Raw genomic sequence first — 27,176 nt, 5'->3', positions numbered from 1 at the left:
TTAAAAATATTAAAGTCGAACCAAAATTGTATGTAAGTAAATTTGTTAAAAAAAAATGCTTCAAGAAGGATAAGGTTTATGCACATACTTAAATTTTAAGGAATTAATTATAGAGTGGCTTCGCTTATAATATTGTTCTCAAGTTGTCGCAGGAAGCAATATACCAAATAAAGATCAAACTGATAATTAGAACACTTGAAAGTTTGTTGTTAAAAAAGGAGAAAAATCGACATGTTTAAAATGGACGTACGGAAATTCTGGTAATGATTATAGAAATGCTACGCTTTCTAAATCGTATATAAACATACCTGCACTCAATCAGTGAACCAGGAGCATTTGTAGGATTATATTTGTTTTCTTTGATTTCAACTTTGTATTTGGGTTTGAATAATGTATTATATGACGGAAATTTGAAAATACACGAGCGTTTCAGAATCGCCAGGATGATTCTAACTTTGTTGTGAGAGATGGGGTTGTCTAGAACACAAACGCTTCTGAAATCATTAACAATTTCTTTCTCAAGTTCTGTAAGATGTTTGAAGGGATCCCCGTCATGATCGCCATCAGGTTCGTCATCAGGGTCATCGTCATCATCTGGGTCAAAATAATCTTCAGGTATATCAAACAATTCGACGTGTTCCCAGTCCTCGGCATCTTGAATGCTGTCATTGTCTGCATCATTATTATCGTTGGTATTATTGTTGTTAATATTGTCTACAACAATATTAATGTAGTCCGTTTCTTCAGGATTGTTATTTAATCGCTCCAAAACTTGGTTTGCGTAGCATTGATAACATATACTTTCGGTTTCCTTTGTGAAGTTGGTATTGCAGCCTGTACAAACTTTACCTAAAAAAATACGATGTTAAACATGATGTTTTATAGTTATAAACCTTCCCGGGACCTATGTGAAGGTACCCTGTAAAGGAGAACCCAATCGGTTCAGCGGTTAGCAAGATCCTTTTGAACAGACACACAGACATCCTGTTACTTTAGTATAAGGATAATGCCGTAAAGAAAAACTAGTCAAATTAGAAAGTTAAAAAATTAAAAATTCCAGAAAAAGTAGATAAATGTAGAGAGTGGGTGAAGGTGGGTTAGGTTAAGGGATCCCATGTAGAATATACACCCCTGGAACAAGGATATCTTGAGACAAACTTAACTAACGTTTGATCAAACCAATTGTTTGAAATTTAGATTGAAAGGAAAATAAAAAACAAAAATTGGGAGACAATGTTTGTGGGAATTTGGACAAACAAACAACAAACAGACAGACCGACATCGTTCTACTTTATATTACAGATATTGTAGGTTACCTTTTGACGATGCAGTTTCGTTCTCATATTCCACATCCATCAAATCCTCCTGCTGTTCTTCTTCTAGTAATGGCTGACTGTCTTCACTTTGTTGATGTTTCTTGCGCCAGTATTTACTTCTGGCTCTCGTTGCATTACAGAAGAGTTTTCTTATGGACCTCAGTTTATGCTGCAACTGGAAAAAGATTACATAATTAGTGAATTACTTATTTAAAATAATATAGGGGAGTTGTTATGGATCGTTATTTGGGCAAGCTACACGTGTCAATTGATTACAGTACATATGACTATACTGGTGTAAGAGCAAGCATGTTTATAGTGCGCTGACTGCAAGTGAAAAATAGAAATTAAAGTCGAGCATAGATTATACTTTAAGTACAGTAATGAAAAGTAAGGTCTCATCTTAAATATGTAGAAATAATTAGTTGTAAAAAGTCACCTGTACATTTTTCCTCTTATCTCCACTTCTTATACGCTTCAGTAGAGCTTTAGAGAGTGTACCAATCAAATTGTCTCCCATTTCAATAACGTCTAACAGGGGTGTATAGGTAACTCCTGAAATAAGAAGTATATGTTATAATCAGGGATGTATATTCTGCATGGGATCCCCTGCTCAGGGGGGGGGGGGAAATAAAAAATAAGTGGTTGGAGGAAAAAAAAATGTAAAAATTAAGAAAACTGAAAACATTTTTTCCATTTTGCCCCCCTCCTTGGTTAAAAAAACTAAAGAAATGTGTGGTAGGAGGGATAAAATAAATGAAATATAGAGTTCTTTAAATATTTTTCTATTTCCCCCCCTACTTTTTCAGAAAAATCTAGGGGGGAAAAAAAATAAAAAAATTTGTAGCAGGGGAAAAAAAATAAATCTTGTGCAGAATATACACCCCTGGTTATAATAATAAGGTTATTACTTGTTTACATAAAACGAAAGAAGGAGAAAGTAAAAAAGGGGGGGGGGGGGGGAGTGACACTTTTTGAAACCAAAATTAAATGTCAAAGGAACTCACAAAATAAAGAGTTAGAGTTACAAACATAAGAAAATACCCTTATTTATTCTTTGATTGTCTATAAAATTAATTAAACTTACCTATCAAAATTGTGATCCAATTATACATACGTCATCCAGCGTTGGTCTGACATTTTTTTACTTTGAAAAAAATAACTATATACAATATACATAAAATTTTGTTTGTTCCAGTCCTGACCTGGATAATACCTATATAAATTTCCTGCCTTCCCTGAAAAGCCGACGAACGCATATATAATCGAGCCCCACTGGTCGTGACTTTTGCAGAATTCTGCAGTTGCATGGAGTTTTATTATAACAACAATGTTGAACCCAGAAAATTTGTTGATTTGCTATAAAATAAATAATAATAAATAATATAAAACAACATAACAAAAATATCAAAAAACAAAAACAAAAAATAAAACATATCAATTAAGATCTCCTAGAGAGCTATAGCCAGAAGCTTAAAAAACTGTACACGTGCATACGTAATCGTCGGCTTTAGGGGTAAATAATGTTTATTAATGTTTATATGCAGGAAATTATATATCTGCACGACCAGTGGGGCTCGATCACTGTCACCATGGGTACTTAATTATAAAATATATGGGCGCTGCAATCAAAGAGAGGTTAACGTAAATGTTCTGAAAGAACAAATTGATGTTATCCTCTTAGGAAATACCCCCCCCCCCCTAGAAAAACGGCCCCTGGCCTCTACCTAGCCGTATAACTTAACCTAGCCTAACCTAACCCAGCAATTTAGTTTGGGGGGGGGGGGGGGGATGGGGAGTTAAATAATACAAACAAAATTTTCTAAGAGGATAACGCCACAAATTACAATTAAAATTCGCTTTCAGCATGGATATCCGGAGGCTGGATGAAATCGCCGGCGGCGAGCTCGGCTTCTCCTAGCTTCTCCTTTCTCTTCCCTGAAAGGAAAGAACATTGAATTAAAAATGAGAAAACTAAAGCGTTTTTTAATGAAGAAACTCAAAGAATTCTGAAACATTTTTTGGTTAAAAACAATTTTTTCCCCTGCTACAAAAGACAACTAGCCATGAACAAGAGCAGGTGATTTGAAGCAACTTCCATCATTGATCCACTTATTTCTTTTTTCCCCCTTCCCCCCCCCCCCCCCCCCCCGGAGCAGAATATACACCCCTGCAATAATTTCGTAGTTTTTACCTTTCCTTATTCTTTCCTGCTCGTCAGAATGTGAAGAACTCATGGTCTTGAATATTATCAGGGCCGAGCAGGTTAATCTAAATTAAGAAAAGAGATGTGTTACTCTGGGTTTTATTTAGAAAAAAGGGCTGACGTTGGTGAGGAAAGGTGCACAGTCGGCTTCATGGTCAATGACATATCTCTCGGTATCATCCAGGCGGGGTCTCTCGTTCTCGTAGAGATTCTCGGGCATAGGTTCATTCTTCTTTAAGTGTGTCTCTACCCAACCGTGATGGTATAACAGTTTTACTATTTCAACAGCGTCATCAATGCCACATGATTCTTCTTGAACTCGAATATTTAGCTTGGAGAAGAGTCTCAACATCCTAACCATGAGGGCGTCCCATCTGTCATGCAGCTCGTTGTATTGGTATGGATCCATCCTAATTTGAGGAATGATTATTTTGTTTGTCTTGTTTATTTTTGGGAGGGGTGTGATTAATGTTTTTTAACTTTCCGGTATTTTATTTGTCCTTAAACAAGGGGGGGGGGGGGAAGGCCTGGAGCTCCGGAACCTGGAGGCCTATCCAAAAAATCTTAAAACTTGGGAAAATTCATCATATAAGAATGATTTTATCCCTAATAACCTATACTCTCAGTCCAAAGATAAAGCCTATACTCCCTGTTTACGCAAATGTGTCAAAACTTCCCCCCCCCCCCCCTATTTATTTAAAACAAATTTTGTAGCAGGAGAAAAAAAATAAATCTTATACAGCTAATATACACCCATACCTGTTATTATGATGTACGCGTACCCAGGTGATTGACTTGAATAGCCTGTTATTCAGAACTATCTGAAAAGGTAGAATATTTAAGAAATAAAAAATTACAAAATAAAAATAGCTCGTATTCATTCGAATCCGGTGGATAGGAACAGGTGTTCTCATTCATACGCAAAAAAACTAGGTAACTAGCATATCGTATTATATGCATGGTTTTCTACGAATATAAAAATCTAAAAGCATAAGATTAAAAACAGTTATTTTTAGCCAGTGCCTCCGGCACCTCTGGGCAAAAAAAGTAGTTTCATTCTTATAATTGTACTCCTATATTTGCGAAAATCCGTTTATACTACGATGCAAGAAATATATTTATTAATTTTACATTTAAAAAAGTCCTGTATATTACGTAAGCTAAAAAGAGTCCCAAAAATGGGAGGAAAAACGAATACGAAGAATATTTTACAAAGAATTTTCAATAATTAATGATAAAATTTGAATTATAAAACAGAATGTTACATATTAACTTCAAAATTCACTGTAATTTCACTAAAAATGATTACTAAAATACAAAAATGCACCGTAGTCATATAGTGCAGTTGAATATTGCGCCGATGGAAAGTTACGGTTGCCAACATACAGATTGAATAGGTGGCAAAACACTTTGCAAGACAGTTATATTTTTAATCGTAAAAATGCAACGAATAATAACATTTCATGAATTATATAAGTTATGCAGTTTTAATTAATTAACCGGTAAAATATTAAAATGATATTATATACATAAGGTGTTTTTTAAAGTTTGGCAACTTTGTCGAGCACGCTGATTTGATCATCTGAAAACAGGGTTACGAAAGTTAAATTAATGTAAATTTTTTTTAATGTGAATGTAATATATTTTTGCAATGACTTAAATGAAATATCATCGATAAAATATAAAAAAATATATTGCAATGGATATAAAAGAAATATTTTTCAATATAAAGTTGTATACCTGTACAGAGCATGTGCATGAATGCCGCTATACCGATTGAAAACTATTGTAAACAATGAGTGTTATATTTCAAGTCTCTTAGAGAAAATACGTGTTATATCCAAGTATGATTGACAGGAGATGGTCCATGTCACAAGATTTATATGAATGTCAGTTAAGAACGCCTAGAGAGCTGATATTCAGAAATTTAAAAAAGTACGTGTCCACCTTCAGTCTTGGCTGTTAGTATATGGACCCTGCAATCAAAGAGTGGTTTGCGTAAAAGTAAGTGTTTAAATAATTTTAATATAAAAACATTAATAATGTAGGACCTTGAGCGTACGGTTTTAGGCTGCCTTCGATTAATGGTTTAAGTTTTACTAGCGGCTATGCCCCTTAGAAGCCTCGAGGGGCACTTAAAGTAGGAAGAGAAAAGTCGAGGCCTCATCCTATTTTTAATTTGAGTTTCAGCTATAGATTAAAATAAATAAAAAGCTTCGTTGTAAAAGAGAACAATATTAATATATTTATATAATAGGATAATTGTTTTAAGCCTTTTTTAAGCCTTTTTGATTTGATCTAAGAAACACTTTTTATCCTATTCTTAATATTAAATAATCCGGGTTTAATATATATAAATGTAAAAGAAATATTAATAAATTATATTTAAATTGAATATTGTTTTTCAGGTTCAGCAACACTGATTCATCAGAAATAACTATTTGGGCGCTGCAATTAAAGATTGGCGAGATAGAAGTAAGTGTTTAAATAATGTAATAAAAAAATCAATATAATTTAGGACCTTACGCATGGTTTTAAGCTGCTACGATAAACTGTTTGTTTTATAATTTTTTAAACCTTTTTGATATATGATATAAGAACGACTTTTTATCCTATTCTTAATATTTAAAGTATTCTACTATTAATATATATAAATAATAATAGAAATATTAACAAATTATATTTCAATTAATATTGTTTTTCAGACTTAACCAGGAATCAGATTCGTGAGAAAATATATGGGCGCTGCAATTAATGAATGGTTTACATAGAAGTAAGTGTTAAAATAATTTTAATAAGAACATGGATATTTTAGGCCATGTTATTAAGACTATCCTTTAACGAAACCTTTTTAATTCAACCTTGCTACGAAGCCTTGTGTGATGGTAGAGTGTTTGAGTTCTTAGGGAACCACACTAATTACATAATATTATCTTGAGTTAGACAGGTTTTATAAGCTGTAAACAGACTAATACAATTAGATATGTCATTATCTTTAAATTATTTATTATAATCTATATAATAGCACCTTTGAAATAAGCTCATATTATATCCAACCTATATTCGCCCTTTAAGGTTTATGATTGTTTTAAGCGTAACGAATTTTTATACCCTTAATAGAAAGATATTATAAGATGTGTTTTATGTAAAATAATATTGAAAATATATATAAATTATATTTCAATTAATATTCTTTTTCAGGTTTAGCTTCGCACACAGCTGGGTGTATTCTCTGATTATAAGCTGACCGCAATTCGATCGTGGAACATTTCTTGCACCAACATGAAGCTGTTGCCATCAGAAATTCATCCGTTAAAAGTAAGTGTTTAATTATTTGTAATAAAAGATAGTTGGAATAATCCTACACGCAACTACGGCAACACCTCGGCCCCAAAAGGTAGTTTCCATGTATACAAGCATAACAAATATGAAGTTAATATACACAGACACACATCGAACTACCTTTATGAAACTGTATACTAAATTATATTAACAATTAAGCTATTATTAAATTTATTAGATAGATATTAAACTGGTTAGACAAAAGTTAATACATAAAAATAATGTACTAGATAGGTAGCTATTTAAAATTAGATTTTACTACTTTATATTATTGAAACAGTACATTCAGGATATTATTAAAATCTAAACAGCATTACATTCATCCTCGTGCATGTTTACTTCGTGAAGAACAGCTGCCAGTTCGGCAGCCTGGGCAGCGGCGGGCAGCAGAGGGGAAGGACGGCAGCGATTAAGATGTGTAGTAATCCATCCATGCTGATATAACCTCTTACAAACCTCCCTCTGGATCTCGACATTGTCAGTTCTGGCTCTAATCTCTAGACTCTCTCTTAAAACTAACATACGACTATTTAATTCATACCATAACTCCAAATTCCCGTTATAAGACATTCTTAGTTTCTCTCAGTCTGGTTATGTATTGATAACTGAATTAAACTTTCTCTAATAAGCAGGCACGTACACAAGCTGTATCTACTTTCTCCATGAAATTTTCCCAAAACAGTTAACTTTCCTTTTTGTAAGGCCTTTTTGATTTGTTAATCCTTTAATTGCTTAATTTAAAAATGAATATTCTTTTTCAGGATTTTGGAGTTGAACCAGTTTTGAAGTGTGGAGCTTTGCAGTTCCATGGAGAACAACTTGAGTTCCATCTCAACATGTAACAGTCACAGATTATACAAAAAATTTCATTATTTATTATGACGACAATGTTGAACCGAGAAAATTTGTTAGTCAGTTAAAATTAACAAATAATTTACAGAACGATACTAATAAGTTTTATTATGACGATCAATGTTGAACCGAGAATATTCTGTTAGTCAGTTAAAATTAACTTAAATAAAGCGTATTGATTACAATCAGTGTTTATTATGACGACAATGTTGACACCTAACATTCCACAAGCTAAAATTCTAAAAAATATTGACTTTAACATATAAAGCGTATTGATTACAATCCGCCCAATCGGTGTTTATTATGACAACAATGTAGAACCGAGAAAATTTGTGTCAGTTAATTAAGTTCTACTCGAGAGCTCCAAACATTCCACAAGCTAAAATTCTAAAAAATATTGACTTCATTACACATTTGACAGGTGTATGGTATGTTATTTACAGAAACGTTACTAGTAAGTTTTGTAGTTTCAGTATTGACCTGGATAATATCTATATGACCTGTTATGTTATAATATGAAATAAATTCTAAATAAAATCATTATCATCATTATATTTTATTTGCGATTTTTATCATTAAGTAGAAGGATGTTTGTTTGGAAAAATCTGGACTTAGCCTAAAAATTTACCTAAAAATATTGACAAGAATTTAATTAACAAGTAAGAATGGAAAAACCTACCTTAAATACTGGAGATCTTGAGGCAAGTATAAACTTGTGCACTTTTAATTTGGAGGTACTAGTTTCTATCAAACAATCAGTAAACTCTGGATCCTCAAAACAATTCTCCAGGTCACCAGAGAGACAGGATACTGCACTTTCAGGTCCAGGTTTTATAACTTCCAGCCAAATAGTCAGAGTACCTCCAGGTAGGAGACTTGCCTGATTGTTCTTCAGTACATTAATCTCCATAAAAGCAGCATTACAATTTCCCTCTCCAGGTGGCACTGTTATCAATCGACATTTAGGCATCAGTAGTAGACTGTTGTTATCTTGGATGCCAATCTTTTGTAGTTTCAGTATTGACCTGGATAATATCTATATGACCTGTTATGTTATAATATGAAATAAATTCTAAATAAAATCATTATCATCATATTTTATTAATTTCATATTCCATATAACGAAAGCAAATAGTGCTGAGTAAAAGGATGTTTGTTTGGAAAGTATTAGGTCTGAATATTTCCTCATTATATTTTATTTGCGATTTTTATCATTAAGTAGAAGGATGTTTGTTTGGAAAAATCTGGACTTAGCCTAAAAATTTACCTTGTCAATTTTTACCAAAAAGTTGGTCAAATTTTACCAAGTTTTTTTTTTTGGCAAAGTCCAAAAATTTGGACTTAGCCTAAAAATTTACCTTGTCAATTTTTACCAAAAAGTTGGTCAAATTTTACCAAGTTCATTTTTTTTGGCAAAGTCCAAAAATCTGGACTTAGCCTAAAAAAATACCTTGTCAAATTTTACCAACTTTTTGGTAAAAATTGACCAAATTGCGTTTTTTTGTCTAAGTCCGAAAATTCGGACTTAACCTGAAAAATAGAGTTGTAAAATTGACCACATTTTTGGTAAAACTTCCAAAAGTGGTAAAATTAAAAAAAAAAAAAAAAATTTAAATTTAGGCTTCATTGTATAGAAGTCATTATTTTAAAGTACTACAACTGATTATGAAGAGCTGTTTTTAATTTAAAACACAAAAAACGGGTTTTTTTGTTTCGTCAAATTTTACAAAAAAAATGGTAAAATTTGACTAATTTTTTGGCTAAAATTTTTGCTGGTAAAATTTACCACGAAACTGGTATATTTTACCAGGTTGACCAGCTTTACCACTTTTCTGGTAAAACGATTTTTTTTTCTGGTATTTCGTAGAACCTGGGCATTTCATATTTTTTAAATTATAGAGGGTGTATTGGGTTAAATGAGAGTTTACATTTTATAATCAAACTTCAGAAGGGTAATTTAAATTTTTAAAAAATGTTTAAATACTAATCTATTGGTAAAACTTTGTTGTATAAAGCTGTAATGTTAAAAAATCAGATATTTAAAAAGGTGTAAATCAATATAATCTTATTTAGAACCAATATAAGATCTTATTAACTATAAATGTCATTTTCATTGTCCATGAATTGTTAGCTTCGGATTTGCTTACACTCTTATTCTTGTTAAATTTTCATAATGAATATAAATGACCTATGAAGATCTTTATCTGACAATTTCAAACTCATTTTGCATACATCATATAATATATGTACCTATTGGAAACGGCTCTGCTGAGTTAATTATTTAAAACTCTGAGGCTTTCATGAAAATATTCCAACAACGGCTGTAGCCATGAGAATCAGCTATCCTCAGCCTCATCAAAAGCCAAAATTCAAAATCTGCCGCAGCCGCAAAAAATCACTAAAATGGCTAAACCGATTAAATCATTTGTATATGTCCTTAATTTAAGTCTGAGCTTTGAAAATTTAAATGAGACATTTTCTAATTAATTTTATAATAGGGTTATATTTTATCAAACCTTTAAGATCTCTCCCATAACTGTACAGTAATAGAATAGTTGTAAATTTAATATGACCTATAAAGATATGCGAAAAATGATAACTGTCTATCTTTCCAAGATGCTTGCATAGCAGTAAAGTATTTGTACTAAATCCCTACAAACATGTAAAAAGGGATAGCTTAATAAAAATTTAATTAATACGCGTTCAAAAGGTACTAATTCGAGGCTATAATCATGTATTTTATCCGAAAGGGGGACTTGAATACCCAATAAAATAAAAAAGGTAAAACTGCCTTCTCCTTTTTCGTCCCTATATGGTTTCACAACCCGGCCCCAATAGCGAATCCCTGTGCACGACATTAATTTTTATCAATGGGGAACATTTGTGAAATCATACAGTATATTGCAATTTTAAAAATTAATGCAAAATGCGAAAAGATAAAAAATCTGAACCTTGAAAAAAATATTTGAGAATTTTTTACCTTGCTAATATTCCTATACAATTAAGTATGACTGAATAAGGAACAAAACTAAGCTATTATAAGAAGCTGGAATGAATTAATTTATATCACATTACCCTATCCGTGTATTCCTGTGTGTGACCTAGGAAATTGTGCAAAATTAGGCACCTATAGCACTTAGCAGTAAATTCAGAGAGAGAGGAGACAATGGGCTGTTCGTTACACTAGTACCCAAAGTTTTATAATAACGATTTCTTATTTTTTGGTTTAACTTTGCTGACTTTTACTGAATTTTGATTGGTTGATTTTTTAAGTTGAGTGTCCAAACGCTTCAACCACTAATTTTCATTTACAGAAGGAATAATTTTGTGTGTCATTATTGCAGGGTATGTGCATAAATTTATCGGCCATTGTCTTATCCCTTTAGATCCCTGAGTAATATTAACTATTATACTTTCTAAACTGTATCACAGTAAGCATAACCATAGGCGTGCACCTGGACATAAAAAGGGAGGGATAGTTAATGGTAGAAAAAATTAAAGAAATATCATACACCACTCTGCTTCCCCCTAAAGCCCTTAGTTTTACATATCAGGTGAGTTTTTTTTATTTAATACGCCATAAAGTCCTTTTAAAAAATCAGGGTAAAAAAATTCCCATCATCTCACCTAATTTAAATTCCCCTCCCCCCCTTCTCCACACATTCCTCCAAATAAAAAAAAACGTGAACGTCTTTGCTTACAGGAGGGTTATATATATCTACAGGGAAAACAATACAATTTTTCTGTTAAAAATTTTTCCCTCCAGCTAAAATTGGGAGCACGTTCTTGGGTTTAGCATATAAGAAAAATGAGATAAAAATGTCAGGCACATAGAGTAACCTATTCATTGATGGAATGGACATAGATAATAAAAAGGTTTTAAAGTAAATAACAAATAAATTTAACATTTTTCAAATCCCTCCTGGTCCTGACCACACAGTGATTAGGCATAGGGAAAAATAACTACTCCTTATTTTTATATCATTTTAGCAGGCACTCTCTGGGAAAGCACCAAAATTTAACTCTGAATTAAATTAATCTGTGTAAATTGGAATGGTTATAAATGCAACGCAAGTATGCAGACCAATTTACAAATGATGGATGCTTCATTTTCTATTTCAGTAACAGACGACGGTAAAAAAATCCATTAAAGAGTAGCCTCTAACAAATAAGTTGGTTCAACATTTTATGTTGGCTTATGTTTATTTCAACTGCTGGATCAATTTTGATTCTAATTTTAGAGAAGCTCCCTTCTAATGTTCATATAATGCAGGTTGTAAGCTATTTCAATTCAAAAGAATTATTCTTAGGATATCAAGACATGATGTTATAAGCGAGCATAAGATCTCATAATGTTAACACCTCTTTTGGAAACTACTTCGCAATAGATATTCAATAGTATTTTGATTTGACGTTTTAAGTTTTTTGATGCTTTCGCTCAAATAAAATTATGAACCATCGAACCCCACTCCTCCCCCCCCCCCCCCAAAGGTCTAACTTTTCAGAACCCTATACTATCCCTATGGGGCTTCTCTAACCTTTACTTAACTTAACCTAACCAGAATAAGCATAAAAATAACGATACACATTATTTGATTTTCTTTTGTCTGATTTCGTTGACTTCGGGTGTTATGTATGTTGCTATTCTTGTTCTAATGCAAGACAAACCTTTACAATTTGATTTTAATAGATTTCATCACAGAGTTATTGCATAATTAATTCAGTGATTTCAACGCTATAGTATCCTAAAGGAAAGGATATTCTAGGGGGGGGGGGGGTTATATTGATTAACCCACTAAAAAGTTGTCTCATAGATGGAATTTAAATTTTTTGAAAATTAACTACCCCTCAAACACCCCCACCCCCTTTACTGAACGCAAACCTCAAAAATTGCATTTTATTTGTCCACAAGTAGCATTTAACTTTGATTTATTACTTTAATCTTAAACATTACTTTCAATTATATTTCTAAATGTACGAAAATTACAATTTTCTTGTCGTTATTAAAATGAAATTTCATTGAAATGAATTGCTAAAATAGCTTAAATTGATAAAATTGCTTTAACTTGGCCGTAATGAGAAAAACAAGGATAATTTGGTTATCAAGAAGCGAAGCCTTAAAGTTAAAAATATAAAAAATTTAAAAATTTTAAAGATTTAAACGGAATAGTAGTGATAAAGTGATAATGCATGAATCCTTAAGTCACTTTTAGAAAATCTTAACAACGTTCAATAGCTGTTGGCTGGCTGGTTCATTAAGAAGCCTCCAATATTGGGTTTCAGCGGGGCGTCGAACTTATACAACCCTTATTTTTGTTCAAGGTGATGGATACACGCCCAAAACCCACCATCGTCACGCCACCGAAGAGACTCTATCCATAACACTCTAAAAGCGATATATGTTCTGAAGGATATAGCAAAGTCAACGATTAGCTAGTCTAAAAAAAGAAACTAGGCTTTCGCTTTTGATTAATTTAAAGGTTTCTATTTCAAAAAGATGACTAACTATTTTTACCAATTCATAAAGAACATTCCATATAGGTGTTAAAAAGTATTTTAAAAGTAATAATGTAAGAGCAGCGATATTTGTAGGTTGGATATAGCAATCACAACAGAAAGATATAGAAGACTAAATTGTGCGTTACTTTTATACTGACCAATATAAAGTTACAATTTATTTATAGGTAAAGAGAAAATGGACCATGACAATTATATAAATCAACACACCTTTCTCTCCCCTAAAATATAACTCTTTAAAGAATTTGCACTGCAGAAGTTAATTTATAGTCCGATGTCCAACCAATATATGTATTAAGTATACAATCCAGAAAGCTAAATAGAACCTTTATCGTCTTCTAGCAAGTTGCTTTCTGCTCTTTTGTAGCAACTTGGCTGTGTTAATATTTGTGACACTATTGGATGATATTCAAAGACCCAATTGAAAGTGGGCACAGGGTCATCTTGGTTGGGACATACAGTTATTTAACCCCTTCCCCCTCTATTGTTTTACTTTAATGTCCAACCTCTGTTTGTCGGTTAAATATATGCCAAGACTAAATCTTTGGGTGTTCAATAATTTTCGCATATGATCACATTCACAAAAAGACACAATATAAAAAAGATAGAAGGAGTTGTGTTTATTGATTAGAGTAAAGATAGTTTGTGTTGTTTATTGCGGTTCTGAATATTTTGTAATGTGAGCCTTTTGCAGAAGTGAATTCACACTTAATCTTTTATCCCGCAAGATAAAACTCCATTTTGATTTATGCATTAATAAAAGTCATGGGTTTAAAAAGAGAAAATAGGCATTAATTTTACAGCCACCGTCTCTGCATGTTTTGACAGTTAATTTGTAAAAAAAATACAATAACATTCATACATCGTGGTGTGACTTTAATTTCGCTAAATGATTTGATTATTTAAAAACCAAAATTTCATATAATTATAATAGAATCATAATAGCACAATTGCTTTTCTGTCATCATTAAACAGCTTTTCTAATCTATTACCTATTGTGTCTTTAAGAAAATATTTAACACTAAGCAATAATAGGCGGAAGTGAATGCACACCATGCAAGCAAATTATTTTACAGCGGTACATTTGTACAATTAATATCTGTCTGGCTGCATGTAACTAATGGGTGAAGGTATGGCTACGTTTTCTAGGTCAACTGGAACCGTTTTGTAGTAATAAAGTGACTTTGGTTAAACTTCTGAAAATCAGCCGTAATTAGCCGCTATGTTAAAGGCTGCAGCTGAATGTTGTACACTTTCTTTTTTTCTTTTTGAGCATTTCTGGTTGAAATCATAGAATGTCAGCTGACTGCCACTTTTCAAATATCAATTGGTTGGATGTGGCTTTAAATTTTTTTATGTTAAAAATAAAATGAAATTTATTGATTTAAAAAAAATAAGATGTTAGTTATTGTAAACGTCAACCGTAAAATTTTAAAGAAAATGTTATTTTTTCTTTTGTCTTTGTAAGAAATATTTTCAAATCTCAATTTCAGTCCCAGGGTGAAGCATGTTATGTTACTCAAGACTAGTTGCCTTATATCTTAGTCGTTTAGGCCATCCAATTTGGTCTCCAACTTATTGATGCACTAGCCTTGATAAGAAACTTAATCTGCATATAAATGAGTTTCGCTTGTTTAGAGATAAAGATATTCTTTCCCTCCCCCACTCAAATAATAGAGATATTCGAAAAAATAAAATATTATGTATTTTTTGTGTAATTTACATATTATCCTAGAGCATTTAAAATTTTTTATTTGTGCTTTTTCTGAAATTATGCCCCCCCCTTATTTTTGAGATAAATTGACAATAAGGTGGACCGGGGGGTTATCTTTCCCTATAAAATTACAACCGTATGTAACCGAATGTAAAACATAAACTGCACAGGGAAACTACCCCACTCCCTGGTTCATGTGCTCGCAAGGCACTTTGAGGGAAACTGCCGTCTTATTGCAAATTTCTGTCCTAAGATTCAGGGTGGGCCAAACATAAATTAATTTTAGCTAACAAGGACGATTACGTCCTATACGAGAACAACAGAATCGAGTAGTTGATATTAATGAGTATAAAAATGTCTTGCTTGGTCAAATGTATGTTTTAGGTCAATTTTATGGCATAACAAACATTTTGTAGATAAAGTTTAAAAAGGCAGGCTAAACAATTATTGGGAAACTCCTATAAACAAAGTAAAAGAAGGTTTAGTAACGGAAAACCTTTAATACAGGAATAAAATTGATTAATATAACATTTAAACTAAATTAATATTCGAATCGAATACTATCAAAAAAATTAATTCACAGATGAACACCTAAAACATATTGAGTGGCTATACTAATTAAAAAAATGCCTCAAACCAAGTAATAAATTAAATTTTCAATTAGACTTTTTTAGCAAAAGTGATTTATTTATAAACATTTGGGTTGAAAAGATTACAAGGATGAAAACATCCTTAAAAGTGAAGCTAAACAAATATGACAGACTAACGAACAAAGAGTGGCAACGCTTTTAACATGAAAGATTTATTAAAATCAGAATAAATTCGCTGTAAATAAGCATTGTGTAAAAGCTACGTAATTGTTACAAGGTTACTAATCTAACTAGGAATCACATTCATTACCAGAAGTTAATAGGATAATTACATCATGTAAAAATTTATTTCAAAATATCCTAAAGTCAATGGGGGCATCGGTTCAGAAGATGTTGATCGCACACTCACAATACTTGCACAAAAGTAACATGATGTCCATCTGTGTGTCTAACCACTGAACTGATATGTTTCTCCTTTATAATATAGCTTCTCATATGTCCTGAGAAGGTTTATAACTATTTGGGGGAGAGTACCGCCAATATTCAAAGATTTAAATTGCCCCTAGGAAATTTAGAAATTATTTTCATACTTTTTCTGCATTTTAATACTTCTTAAATATGTTTTTAATACGTATGTGTAATGTGTATCTTTAAAGTTTCAATATGTATATAATATATTATTTTAGTTTGAAGCTTTATTGCTATGCATATATTTATAGATTTTTTGTGGTTTAGAAAAATATTAAGTTAGAAATAAACTTTGCAATAGGAATAGTAATAATTCATATTATAATATTTATAAGTAAACTTAATAGATTTGCTTTTAACTGTGTTATTATTATCGTCCTAAAGATATTAAAAACAGTAAAACTGTTATTATTTCAATCGCCGTTTACAAAATATGTTTAAGCTAAACGGTTCTTTGTATATGCATTGCATTGTAAAGAAAATCAGTCTAGGAAATTGGCTAATTATTTCAACATTTAGGTGTTTATGATCAAGCATACCTCATCCAGTATGGATACCTGTCTCTACGTAATAATGATTTATTAACCCACAATCAATCAAGAAAAACATTTATAAAAAATCTAAAAGAATCTTTGTTATCAAGCTTAACTTTAGTGTGTAACAACCCATTATGTCAAGAATGTAGATAAAATTATATTTCTTTTCAATATTGTTTGAAATCTGCTAAATCAATCAAAATCTATTTGTTGAAATGTTTTTTTAAAAATTTCTTTTATTGCAATAATGGTGTGAGACTTGTATGCCCTAATCAATCCTTCCTATTATCATTCTTTCCTCTCCAATATGATTTTATTTATTGCTTATCATCTTTTTTCTATTTTTTTGTCTTATCTATATGGCCTGTATGAAAACAATGTGTGAATACACATTACTGCATACTTCCTAGTTTTTAGGAAACTGCCATTTGGGAAGAAATTTTTTTTTATAAATTAACCATATCAATAAAATTTGACTGTATATATAAATGTATATAATATTCATTTAATTCATTTATTATTTTGTTGTTTTTTTTTCTATGTATGTACACCCAAGAATAATAAATCTATCTATCTACGTAACGCTAGTCAGTAGTCACCTCATTTAGTTTTATCCTGAGGTTCGAAAAAAAATTGAGAAAAAAAGACATGTGGGGAGCTCTTGCACTGATTAATCCCAGAGAATACCATCCCCCCACCGGGGCTCTAAAACCTTTACTTAACCTAACCTAACCAACCATAAAATAAGAAATAGATTTATAGAAAGTTTAATTGTGAGCCATATTTGTTTTAGGGTATTTCTAACTAAATAGTTTTGAAGTTTTATCTTTATTTTTATTGTTAGCTATTATAGTATGGTTTTGAATTTTGATCCATGTCTTAGGAAAGAAAGGCGTAAAATTGGTAGGAAAACGTGTGGTTTAAAAATTATGCAAATGTTCTAATAGTGTATTTCCTAACCAAAAAGCTATAAAAGTTGTTTATTTTACAACTTTAGCTTTCTTTAATTTTTATTAGCCCAGCATGATTGTAATCAAAGCAGAGTGTAGAGAATCTACGCAGTCTTTCTCTGCGCCGTATTATTCTTTATGTATTTACTAGATATATATATGACCAACATGAACGAATTCATATGAAAACTCTACAATTTATACAACAATCGGCTACGTTCCTAGAGGCTTCTAGGGTAACTTGAGGCTGAAGGAAGTCAACCACCCCACTTTTAAATTTTTTTTTTAAAAAGGGTTTAAAATTTTTTTGAGGAGGATATATTTTTTCTATGGGCGATTTCTTTTGGGAGGGCCGTGGTAACTTCCCAAATTAATCATAAACATTCTAGGGGCCTAAGAAAAGCTAAGATGTAAAGGAGAACCATATCGGTTTAGTGGTTAGCGAGATCCTTCGATGCACACTTACAAACAGACACACAGAAACACAGATAAAGATCCTTTTACTTTATTATAAGGATATATGTTAAATATTGTTAATAATATATGTTAAACTAGCGGCTACGCCCCTAGAGGCCTCTAGTGGCACTTTAAATGTTTTTGTTTGTTAAAGTTAATTTTTTTTATGTACGATACCACCTTATTTGACGTTGAAGTCTCCCCTAAATTTTGAAAAATTTCTATTTTTTTGTCATTTCTCTTGGGAGGGTGGTGGTACCCTCCCCCAAAATAGGTATAAACCTTCCCGGGACTTATGAGAAGCTACCCTGTTAAGGAGAACCCGATCGGTTCAGCGGTTAGCGAGATCCTTCGGTACACACAGACAGACAGACACACAGACAGACAGACACAGACAGACAAACATCCTGTTACTTTAGTATAAGGATAAGCTTTGACTTACTGTATAAGTTTAAACATTCCATTTACAATAATTAATTATTGTTATTTGTTTGCCATTACTGTGCTGCAGTTTACTGTTTTGTTCTCTATAACCAGCTTTTGTTGTTTCGCTACTTTAATTGTCGTTGTTAATTTATAAGCTTAATAAAGATTTATTTACTTAAATAAAAAGTATTTTTTTTTGTACAATAATATGGTCTGTTGGTTTGCCTGTGGTGATAAATTGATCTATTTAGTTCCTTATTTGTTCTGCTTTACAAATTTAAAGCTCGGAGGGAGGATGCTTTGTATTATTTATTACACTAGTCCCTAAAGTCTTATAATAACGTTTTCTTGTTAGTTGGTTGAACAATCATTGGGATTAAGTTCATTAAGTTTAATATAAAAACGTTTCAACCACTAATAGTAATCCACAAAAGGGGTAATTATTTGTACCATCATTGGGGAGGTACTCAATTTATCGGCCATTGTCCTATCCCTTTATATCCCTACATTTAAAGTGCAAAGCAGGAAAGCTGAAACTTTTAAATATGAAATAAATATCCCCAACCGAATATAAGCTGTTTGGCAAATTTAGTTTAGTTAGAGTAATATGGTGTTTTCCCTCGCTTACCCCACGCCAACCCCTACTTCTTATTGAAATAAAATGAAAATTTGTTTGCCAACTCCTGCGGAAGTCCGCTAAATATCTTAAAGGACAGAGATAAAACATAAAAGTCCGAGCAAAATTTTGGTTTAATTTTGAAAAGCAAACTTATCTATAAAATAAATTTTAAAGATTCAATTGGTCTAAAGAATACTGAATCAAATAGTTTGTACAAGGCTGACATATTGCTAACATGTCGTTTATATGACACAATGACAACAGTCATAATTTGATATAATAAAAGCACAAGAGTATTATGGATCTTTTTTTATATTTTTTCACTATACAAAAATAACTCTAAAAGCATAATTATAAAATTGGAATCTGGTTAACACTTTCATACATTCTAATTCGCTGGGGGGCAATTTTTATTTTCATCCCAAACCAATGTTTCTTGGAGCGAGAAATCTATACGTGTTGAGTCCTTGTATAGAACCAAGGATTACAACATCCATCCATAAAAGCGAAGCACAGCCAATCATCTATGTCCTTATATGAAAGTAACAAAAATTAAGTATAAGTAAAAATTAGTTATGGACGTTCAGAATTTCTGGAAATGATTATACTCTTTCAACATTATACTTTATTGTTAAAGGAATCTATAGGACCTTTCCATCAGCTGTTTATTACAAGCGGACATATCCTAAATTTAAAAAGATTCACATTAAAAAATCCTTTCCCTTTTCTTATTTGATTTAAAGGTAAACAAGTCAAATGACATCCCCCCTCATATTTTCCCCCTTCATGGGAGCGATTCCCCCCCCCCCTGCACTGTAACCATCTTGGACAGAATAAGAAGAAAGTAACTGTTATTTTTAGTCCTAGCATGACTCTTAGTTTTTTCTTTCCACTCACAGAGACAAACATCCCATAGGTAGAGCAGCAATAACAAGTGACAACAAACAATGATAACAGTTTAGCTTTACGGAAGCGTAGACAGGCAATTTGTGGAAAAATAATGATAAAAGAATATGAAGATAGCAAGCTTAATTGGTTAATATAAAAATATATCACATTTTATTAACAGACACTGTCAATAAATCAATGAATATGAAATTTTACTTTATTGCTTATTTAAATTTAAGCAGTTAGGTTTTCAAATTCTAAAACTTGGTAGTCATTTTATGCAGGGATCTAAAGGGATATTACAATGGCCGATAAATTGCTGTACAGTACATCCCCAATTATGATACACAAAATTACCTCTTCTGTAGATTAAAATTAGTGGTTGAAGGGATTGAACAATCAACTTAATGAAACAACCAATCAAAATTCACTAAAGTCCCAAAAGTTTTTAAGAAAACGTTATCATAAAACATTGGGCCGAAATTACGATTCTAGTCATTGAGTAGATTTGCCAGTAATATAATAATTTTCTTCTTAAATTTTGTCTGTCGTGTTTAGCTATTTGTCTATCAGAATAATTGTCTCCTTCTCTGACTTATGATGCCTTTGGCAGCATCTTTTACCCACCTCCCCCTAGCCCCATCTACACCTTTTTTATACAAATTGAAAAATCCGGGAGAATTGAGAGATTGGCGAGAGGGGGGGGGGGAATTAAAGCTAAGAGATATTTATCTAGTTTGATCATTTTGGTAGCGGTAAAATTGGAGACTAACAGGTGCAAATAGGGGATGGGAGGGGGGATGCTACGCGTCCTAGGACATTTTTCCGGATGGTGAGGTGGGGAGGTGGGTAGGTAGGGAGGGAAGTAAATGGTCATATGAGAAATAAAAGTAACATTTTCTCTCACAATTCTCCCTCTGTGCTATAATTAGCCCCCACATCTCCCCTTTCCTCCTTAAAAAAGAACTTATATGACAGTTAACTATCCGAGAAAATCTTACACACCTTTTCTTAAATTATAAGACCGGCGCAAAGAGGAAGAAAATTATAAGGGGGATAAAATAGATTCATTTCCCCCTCCCCTCTTTTCGAAAATTTTCAGGGGGGCAGCTAAATCTCCGCAAAGCGCTGGAAAAATAAATTTTTGTCGGAGAATTTGGATGGCGAGTAGACTTACAGCGCATTATAACTCTATACATCCGCGCACAGATCATTCCATCTAGTAAAAAAGACTTCAGACAAAAATTTATTAATGTTCAAGTGACATATTTCATGTGATTTTAATAGACAATAATAAAGGACAATTTATATAACAACAAAGAAGATAACAAAAAAAGAAAAAAAGAAGCTGATTTCATCTACGACAGGTTTTCAGAGATCTTTCGCTGTGACAGTTTATTTATTTATTTTTCACTTTTATTTGCTTTAAAAATTTTTTTTTAGAAATTTATATTTTCTATCTTTCTATCCTTTATATACTTTTTATATACACACACTTTTTTTCATTATTTTGCACCACCATTTAAGTTTTTTTTAGGTTTCATCTTTTGGCATTTGACTTTTTTTGATGATTTTTAGAGTAGGATAATATTTTTAAGTTAGATTAGATGTATTTTTGAATGTACTTTATTCTACAGAAATATTTATACTTAAGTTTATATAAATTTAAATTTATTAGCACCTATTATAAAATGTTTCCTAACAAGCAAAGAAAGTTTAACAAGGATAAATTCTGACTTTGATAGCTTATTGTAAAAATATATAATTAGGGGTCAAAGGCCAGAAATGAAAAATTAAGTTAATATTGGTATACTAATAGCTGTGGTAATTTGAATGTAAATGTTCTAACCACTACAAAATATAAATGTGTGGTTTATAAAAAATCATTTATTATATTCATAAAGCAATTAGACACTTTTAAATCATTATTAAGTAGCGCATCTACTTTTTAATTAGCTTATAACTATATCACTATATATAAGAGAAATGCTATGAACTATAGTTTTATTTTTACCCAGCTTATACCAACAACAAAATTAATTCAAAAAAAAATCCAGAAAACGTATACATGAATTAAGCTGTTGTTGGGGGGTCAACACATAGTAAAATTGACGACCTTTACATCTGCCCCCAAAATATTATTCTAGATTTATTTGGATTGTTGGTTATACCTTATTTCTGATTTTTACCCAGTTCCTTTGTCTTTTCTAATAATAAAAAAACCGCTGTTATACTTTTTCCTTACTACTTACTATACATAAATTATAATATTTTCAGAGCATCCTATTTAAAATCAATTCAAATCTTCATAAATATCTTACTTATCATTAGAAATTCTCATTAATGATAAAGCAATTATCGTAATTAATCATATCACTTTTGTAAATCAATACATATTTTGAATATTTTTATAACTGTTTAATAATCATATTAAGCTACTTTAAGCGCCTTTGTTATATTTTCTCTTATTTTCGCAGTCAAGCATACCTGAGCTGTGTATTATCTGTCACTATTTCGCATAAGGTTTTTTGATATTACTATATTACAGTTTATTGCAATATATAGGAATAATGTATAGACAACAAGCGAAATAAATCTTAAATAATATTTGGGGGGTAGATAAAATAGCTCGTCAATTCTACTCCCAGCGACAGCTGAAAATCACTTATAGGTTTCGTGATTTTTTTCCGAATTTATATCGTTGTTGATATAAGCTTGTTCAAAGTTATATTATAACCAAAAAACACCCTGGGAGAAAAATGTAATGATAGTAAGAAAGATTTATAAGCTACACACATGTTCCAAAACAGATATTTAATGTACTAAAAACCAAATAAATTTTGCAAGGGTTGTTATCCAAGTATCAAATTTTTACACCAGTTGGCATTGATTATAATCAATAATCTAAATTATTAAAGAAATATTAAAGCTATTTGTAGAACTGGCTTAGAAGCCAATTTTCATATTGAGCTGCTTGTTATAGCTCTAGAATTATAGAAAAATAGCCAAAAAATATCATAAACTCAAGATTTCTTTTTAAAAGCGAAGCTTTTCTATTATAAGGGTCGGTCCTTCCTTAACGGATAGCTCTTTTCGTTAAGTTAGGCAGGTTATAATTGTCCTATCAATTTAAAACTTTGCATGATGATTCCTATAGGATTTAGGGACGAGTTAGAAAGCGAAGCAACTCTATAATCGTTAACAGAAAGTCCGTACGTCCATTTTAAACATGTTGCTTTTTAACTTTTTTAACATCAATATTTTATGTGATAAAATAATCCGATTGGTCTGATTTTTGGAATACTGATTCCTAGGACAACAAAGTACATTTTTATAAGCGAAGTATCTCTATAATCAAGTCCTAAAAATGTAAGTATGTCCTTAAACAATATCCTGTATTTAAGAAGTTTTTCAACAGATCTACTTACAATTTTGACGTTAATACATTTATATTCTGATTTTTCAGTTAATGTTAATGTTCGTTTGTCATACTGTTTCAGAGCTTCGCTTTTATGGATGTTGTCATCCTTGTTTCTTCTTTAATTTTATAGACATATGGTTTCTTGTTAGGCTACTAATGTATTTGAGGCGTGTTTTAAATTATCAATTGGATGATTTTTTATCGAAATCAATTTTGAAAACTTTCCTTTTTCTCTAACAGTTATAATTCAAATTTATTTAAGTTTTTAAAATCATAATATGATTAACGTAGCTAACCTAAATTTATAAAACAATTGTAAGAGCTTCTTTTTAAATGAAAAAATGGTTTTCTAGTTATACTTACTTTTATAATGGATGTTGTCAACCTTATTTAAATTTAATCCACTTAAAATCAAAGTACAAATTCTTACAAGTATTTGATGATTACTTGTTGTGTTGGTTTCCACCTACTTTTTATCAAGGCCCCTAGGGCCAACCCATTTGTCTTATTGGCTGGCATTTAATAAATAGTTTACACTATAAGGATTTAAAATGTAATATACAGATTATGGCTAATAAGAGCAAAGATTTTGAAATAAATTAGCTTGAAATAATAAAAAGAAAAAGATTTCTGAAAAAGAAATGAATAAAGAAAAGTAAAAAGATATAAATAAAAAGCAATTATATACTAATATAATTATTGGATTTAGTTACATTTTCCTCGGATAAACAGAGAAAATAATCACAGAATAATCAAAAATCAAATATTTTCTTTTTAGCCAATAAAGATAATGTGCAACTCTAAGTTTTCAGACATTGATTATATTGAATTTACTTTTTTTTACAATCTCACCCTTAGCTTTGAGGGGTCTAAACCCTTTCTGGAGAGGGGTAATAATAATATCCTAAAACCACACCAATAGATATTTAAAGCTGAGATAGTTTAGCACTTTTAGACTATACATCAGCATCAGACTACTAAATTAGATTTTAGATGCTAAAAATGTTTAAATTTTCATAAAGCATTTTTACAAAGTCAAATATCCTGAATTATTAATGAGCAATCTATTTTTGCTCTATATACTCTTTTTTATAAACCTGTATTCAATATGATTGTAGAAAAAATAAACATTTATCACGCATTATAACCTTTATAATAACATTTATATCATAACTCACAGGACAAATTTAAAGTATTTTTATTTAATAAAACACACATTGCTAGATAATAAGTGACGGTGGCTAATGCAGCATTACAGTTTTTTTTTTAAATACTAAAAATCTTGATTCTGCCACAACCCCCCCAACCCCTTGTTTATAAACCAAATTTAGCATGGACAATTAATTAAAGTTGTTTAATATCTTGCCAGATGTTGTAAGGGTACAATGCCAGATAAAAAGATACAAAATGTACAAAATTATGTCTTTTCAAATTAAATTATAACTTAAGTAACACAGCTACTTTATAACTAAGTTGTGTATGTCCGTGTGAACTTCCTTTCTGTATAATTTACCTTTGTAAGCATATAAGTTTTTTGCTTTATCTATCTTTTTCATCTCTTCTACTCTGTTTTCTGTTTCTGAATCTCATTTTCCATTTATAAAACTGTGGTTTTATCTGTTTATGAAGTACTTCATCCAATTTTCATAGATGAACACCTGAATTGTAAAAAAAAACTTTCACTAAAGGTGTAATGATTTATAATTATACTTACACACACACACACACATAAAATTACAAGCCACGACCTATGAAGCCAAAAAAAGGCCTTGTCCAAAGTTTCACCTCAATATTTACTCCCTTCATCAAGCTCGGAGAAAATTTTGACTCCAATACCCCCCCCCCCCCTCCTTGTATCCTTCTGTCCCCCTTCATTGTCTTCCTTGCTATTGTTGGAAAGTATGTCATGCCTTTTTCATTTTCACTGCTCTGCCATGAAACATCAAAAAACCATTTCACTTCATCTCAAATTTACGCGGGTAAACCAATGGGAATTCCATGCCTTTTCCTTCCCGTTACCCTTTTGCTTCCCCAACAAAATAAAATGGCGCACGCATGCGCTGTAGTTCTGTAGCAGACCCGCTCCGGTCACCACCTATTGAGGGAAAAGGGAACTAAACTTTCACTATCAAACCATTCTCTCCCTTTTTTTTCTCCGTCGGCGGCGCACCTGCAGAGCGAGTTTTATAATTGAGTGTGTGGTTGATGTACTAGAGCAAATGATTTTGCTCTACCTCTGATGCGTAGCCGTTGATTTTTACTTTCTGTGAAAGCGTCAGTGCTATCATGAAAGTGAAAACAGTTAAAAGTTATTTTTGAATTTAGAAATGATTGAATATTAAACATTATAAACTTATTCACACCTGTACTACCTCATTAACATAACATTTAAACATTTGGTGAATTTAAATTAAAATGGCGAACCAAGATGGCGGCTTTATAAGCCAGCTAGTGAGCCATGCCTTAGGACTAAACCTGTTTGGAGGTAGTAGTGAGGTTGTTAATAATGGTGAAGATGCATCAATTGATAATACCCTAAGTAGGGAAACAAGACAAGCTGATAGAAATGATCTCTATGCAGCTGCCAGTGGAGGTGGGGTCAAGTACCAACTAAAGCTTATCAAACATGAAAATGATTTAGAAACATTTTTATATTTAAACCTTATTAATTGCATCGCATTTGATTTTTTGTTAATTTCTTTTTTAAACATTCTTTGTATTATGATCTCATCATTTGCTGAAGGAGTGTAAAAAAGTTTTAAAGAATTTACCAAATAAAAAATTTCAAAACGCTAAAATGAAATTTAACTCAAAGCTTGAGCTGCTATTTGACCCCTTACTTCCTCCTAGGCTATGGTGGTTATTGTCCAGAAGGTATTCCTGTTGAATTTGCCCTCCTCAGTTTATTAGGTACTACTAATTTTCTTATCCTTGTGTGTTTCATAACTTTATCATTCAAGGTTCTGTGAATTTTTTACTACATATTCTTTTAAGAATAAACAAGGATGACAACATCCATAAAAGCGAAGCACTGAAACGGTAGGACAAACGGACATTAATACTTGTATAGTGTCTGAACTGAATAATCAGAATATAAAAGTATAAGATTCGAAGCAAAAATGTAAGTAAATTTGTTGAAAAACTGCTTGATACAGGATAATGTTTATGGACTTACTTACATCTTTAGGGCTTGATTATAGAGTTGCTTATAGAGAGGGACCGACCCTAATTATAGAAAAGCTTCGCTTTTAAAAAGACTTCTATAAGAAAATAATATCTAGATTTGTTCATTTGAGAAATATCCATTCAGTTTTAGCTAATAAGATAATTTTATTTGGTTCTTTTGTTTTATATTTTGAATGGAAGATAATTAAATGGTTTCTTGTAAGATTAAAATATCAGAACAGGGACATATTAATAGCCAAACAATTCGACCGGAGTAAAAGAGATAGTACAATGGAAGAAAATATGTTCTTAAAATTAAATTGTTAGCTTGGAGATTTAAAAAATCTTTACACATCCAACTGATTTTCTGAATTGTTTTTTAATGAATGGGCTCCTTTCTGAGATCTTAACAAACATTAGATCTTATTAATTCTTTGTCTTTATCTCCAGCCGCCTTCGGAGTAGCTTTTGGTATCCTATACAGAGCTCTTACCCTCATCACTGGCAGGAGGAGAAGGAAGCGATCAGCTGATCCAGGTTCACATGACCTTACATCAGCTGATTATGTCGAGGAGAAGACAGGGGACGCGGTCATTGATACTGTGTCAGATTTGCTTTGGTGGGGTAAGAATTTGAATTTTGTTTTTGAAAAATTAAGGCAAGGTGTATAATAAAAGGCTTTAAGTACTCTCACATATAATTGATTAAAA

The 27,176-nt window shown here is 31.5% G+C and overlaps 2 protein-coding genes and 1 long non-coding RNA gene across 6 annotated transcripts in view; 2 read left to right on the top strand and 1 right to left on the bottom strand.

Annotated features, from left to right (window-relative positions):
- Positions 1–207: 207 nt before the first annotated feature.
- Positions 208–3,438, bottom strand: LOC145320330 (uncharacterized). Its single transcript, XM_080162736.1, has 3 exons — positions 1,756–3,438; positions 1,317–1,491; positions 208–849 (listed from the first exon to the last, which is right to left on the bottom strand). Exons 1-3 carry the CDS (start codon positions 1,834–1,836, stop codon positions 236–238), a joined length of 870 nt encoding a protein of 289 aa, XP_080018862.1. The 5' UTR covers positions 1,837–3,438; the 3' UTR covers positions 208–235.
- A 2,010-nt stretch (positions 3,439–5,448) lies between these two features.
- LOC145319413 (uncharacterized) lies at positions 5,449–8,158 on the top strand. The gene is made up of 5 exons (XR_013879834.1): positions 5,449–5,526; positions 5,931–5,997; positions 6,228–6,295; positions 6,724–6,840; positions 7,626–8,158. It is a non-coding gene; the product is annotated as an uncharacterized LOC145319413 (long non-coding RNA).
- Positions 8,159–21,031: 12,873 nt separating this feature from the next.
- LOC145319405 (uncharacterized) overlaps positions 21,032–27,176 on the top strand; it is a 55,238-nt gene continuing 49,093 nt past the window's right edge. Inside the window, exons 1-3 of one of the 4 annotated variants that reach the window (XM_080161530.1) lie at positions 25,369–25,894; positions 26,152–26,211; positions 26,917–27,090. In XM_080161530.1, coding sequence (XP_080017656.1) covers positions 25,717–25,894; positions 26,152–26,211; positions 26,917–27,090 — 412 coding nt within the window. In that variant the 5' untranslated portion in view covers positions 25,369–25,716. Of the gene's footprint in view, positions 21,248–25,368; positions 25,895–26,151; positions 26,212–26,916; positions 27,091–27,176 lie in introns of those variants that run through there. The other 3 variants (XM_080161527.1, XM_080161528.1, XM_080161529.1) reach the window with 3 other exon arrangements.

This window comes from Acartia tonsa, chromosome 5 (genome assembly GCF_053477335.1).
Source record: "Acartia tonsa isolate MP-2025a chromosome 5, ASM5347733v1, whole genome shotgun sequence".
NCBI classification, from domain to species: domain Eukaryota; kingdom Metazoa; phylum Arthropoda; class Copepoda; order Calanoida; family Acartiidae; genus Acartia; species Acartia tonsa.
This window is presented reverse-complemented; position numbering and strand designations above follow the sequence as displayed.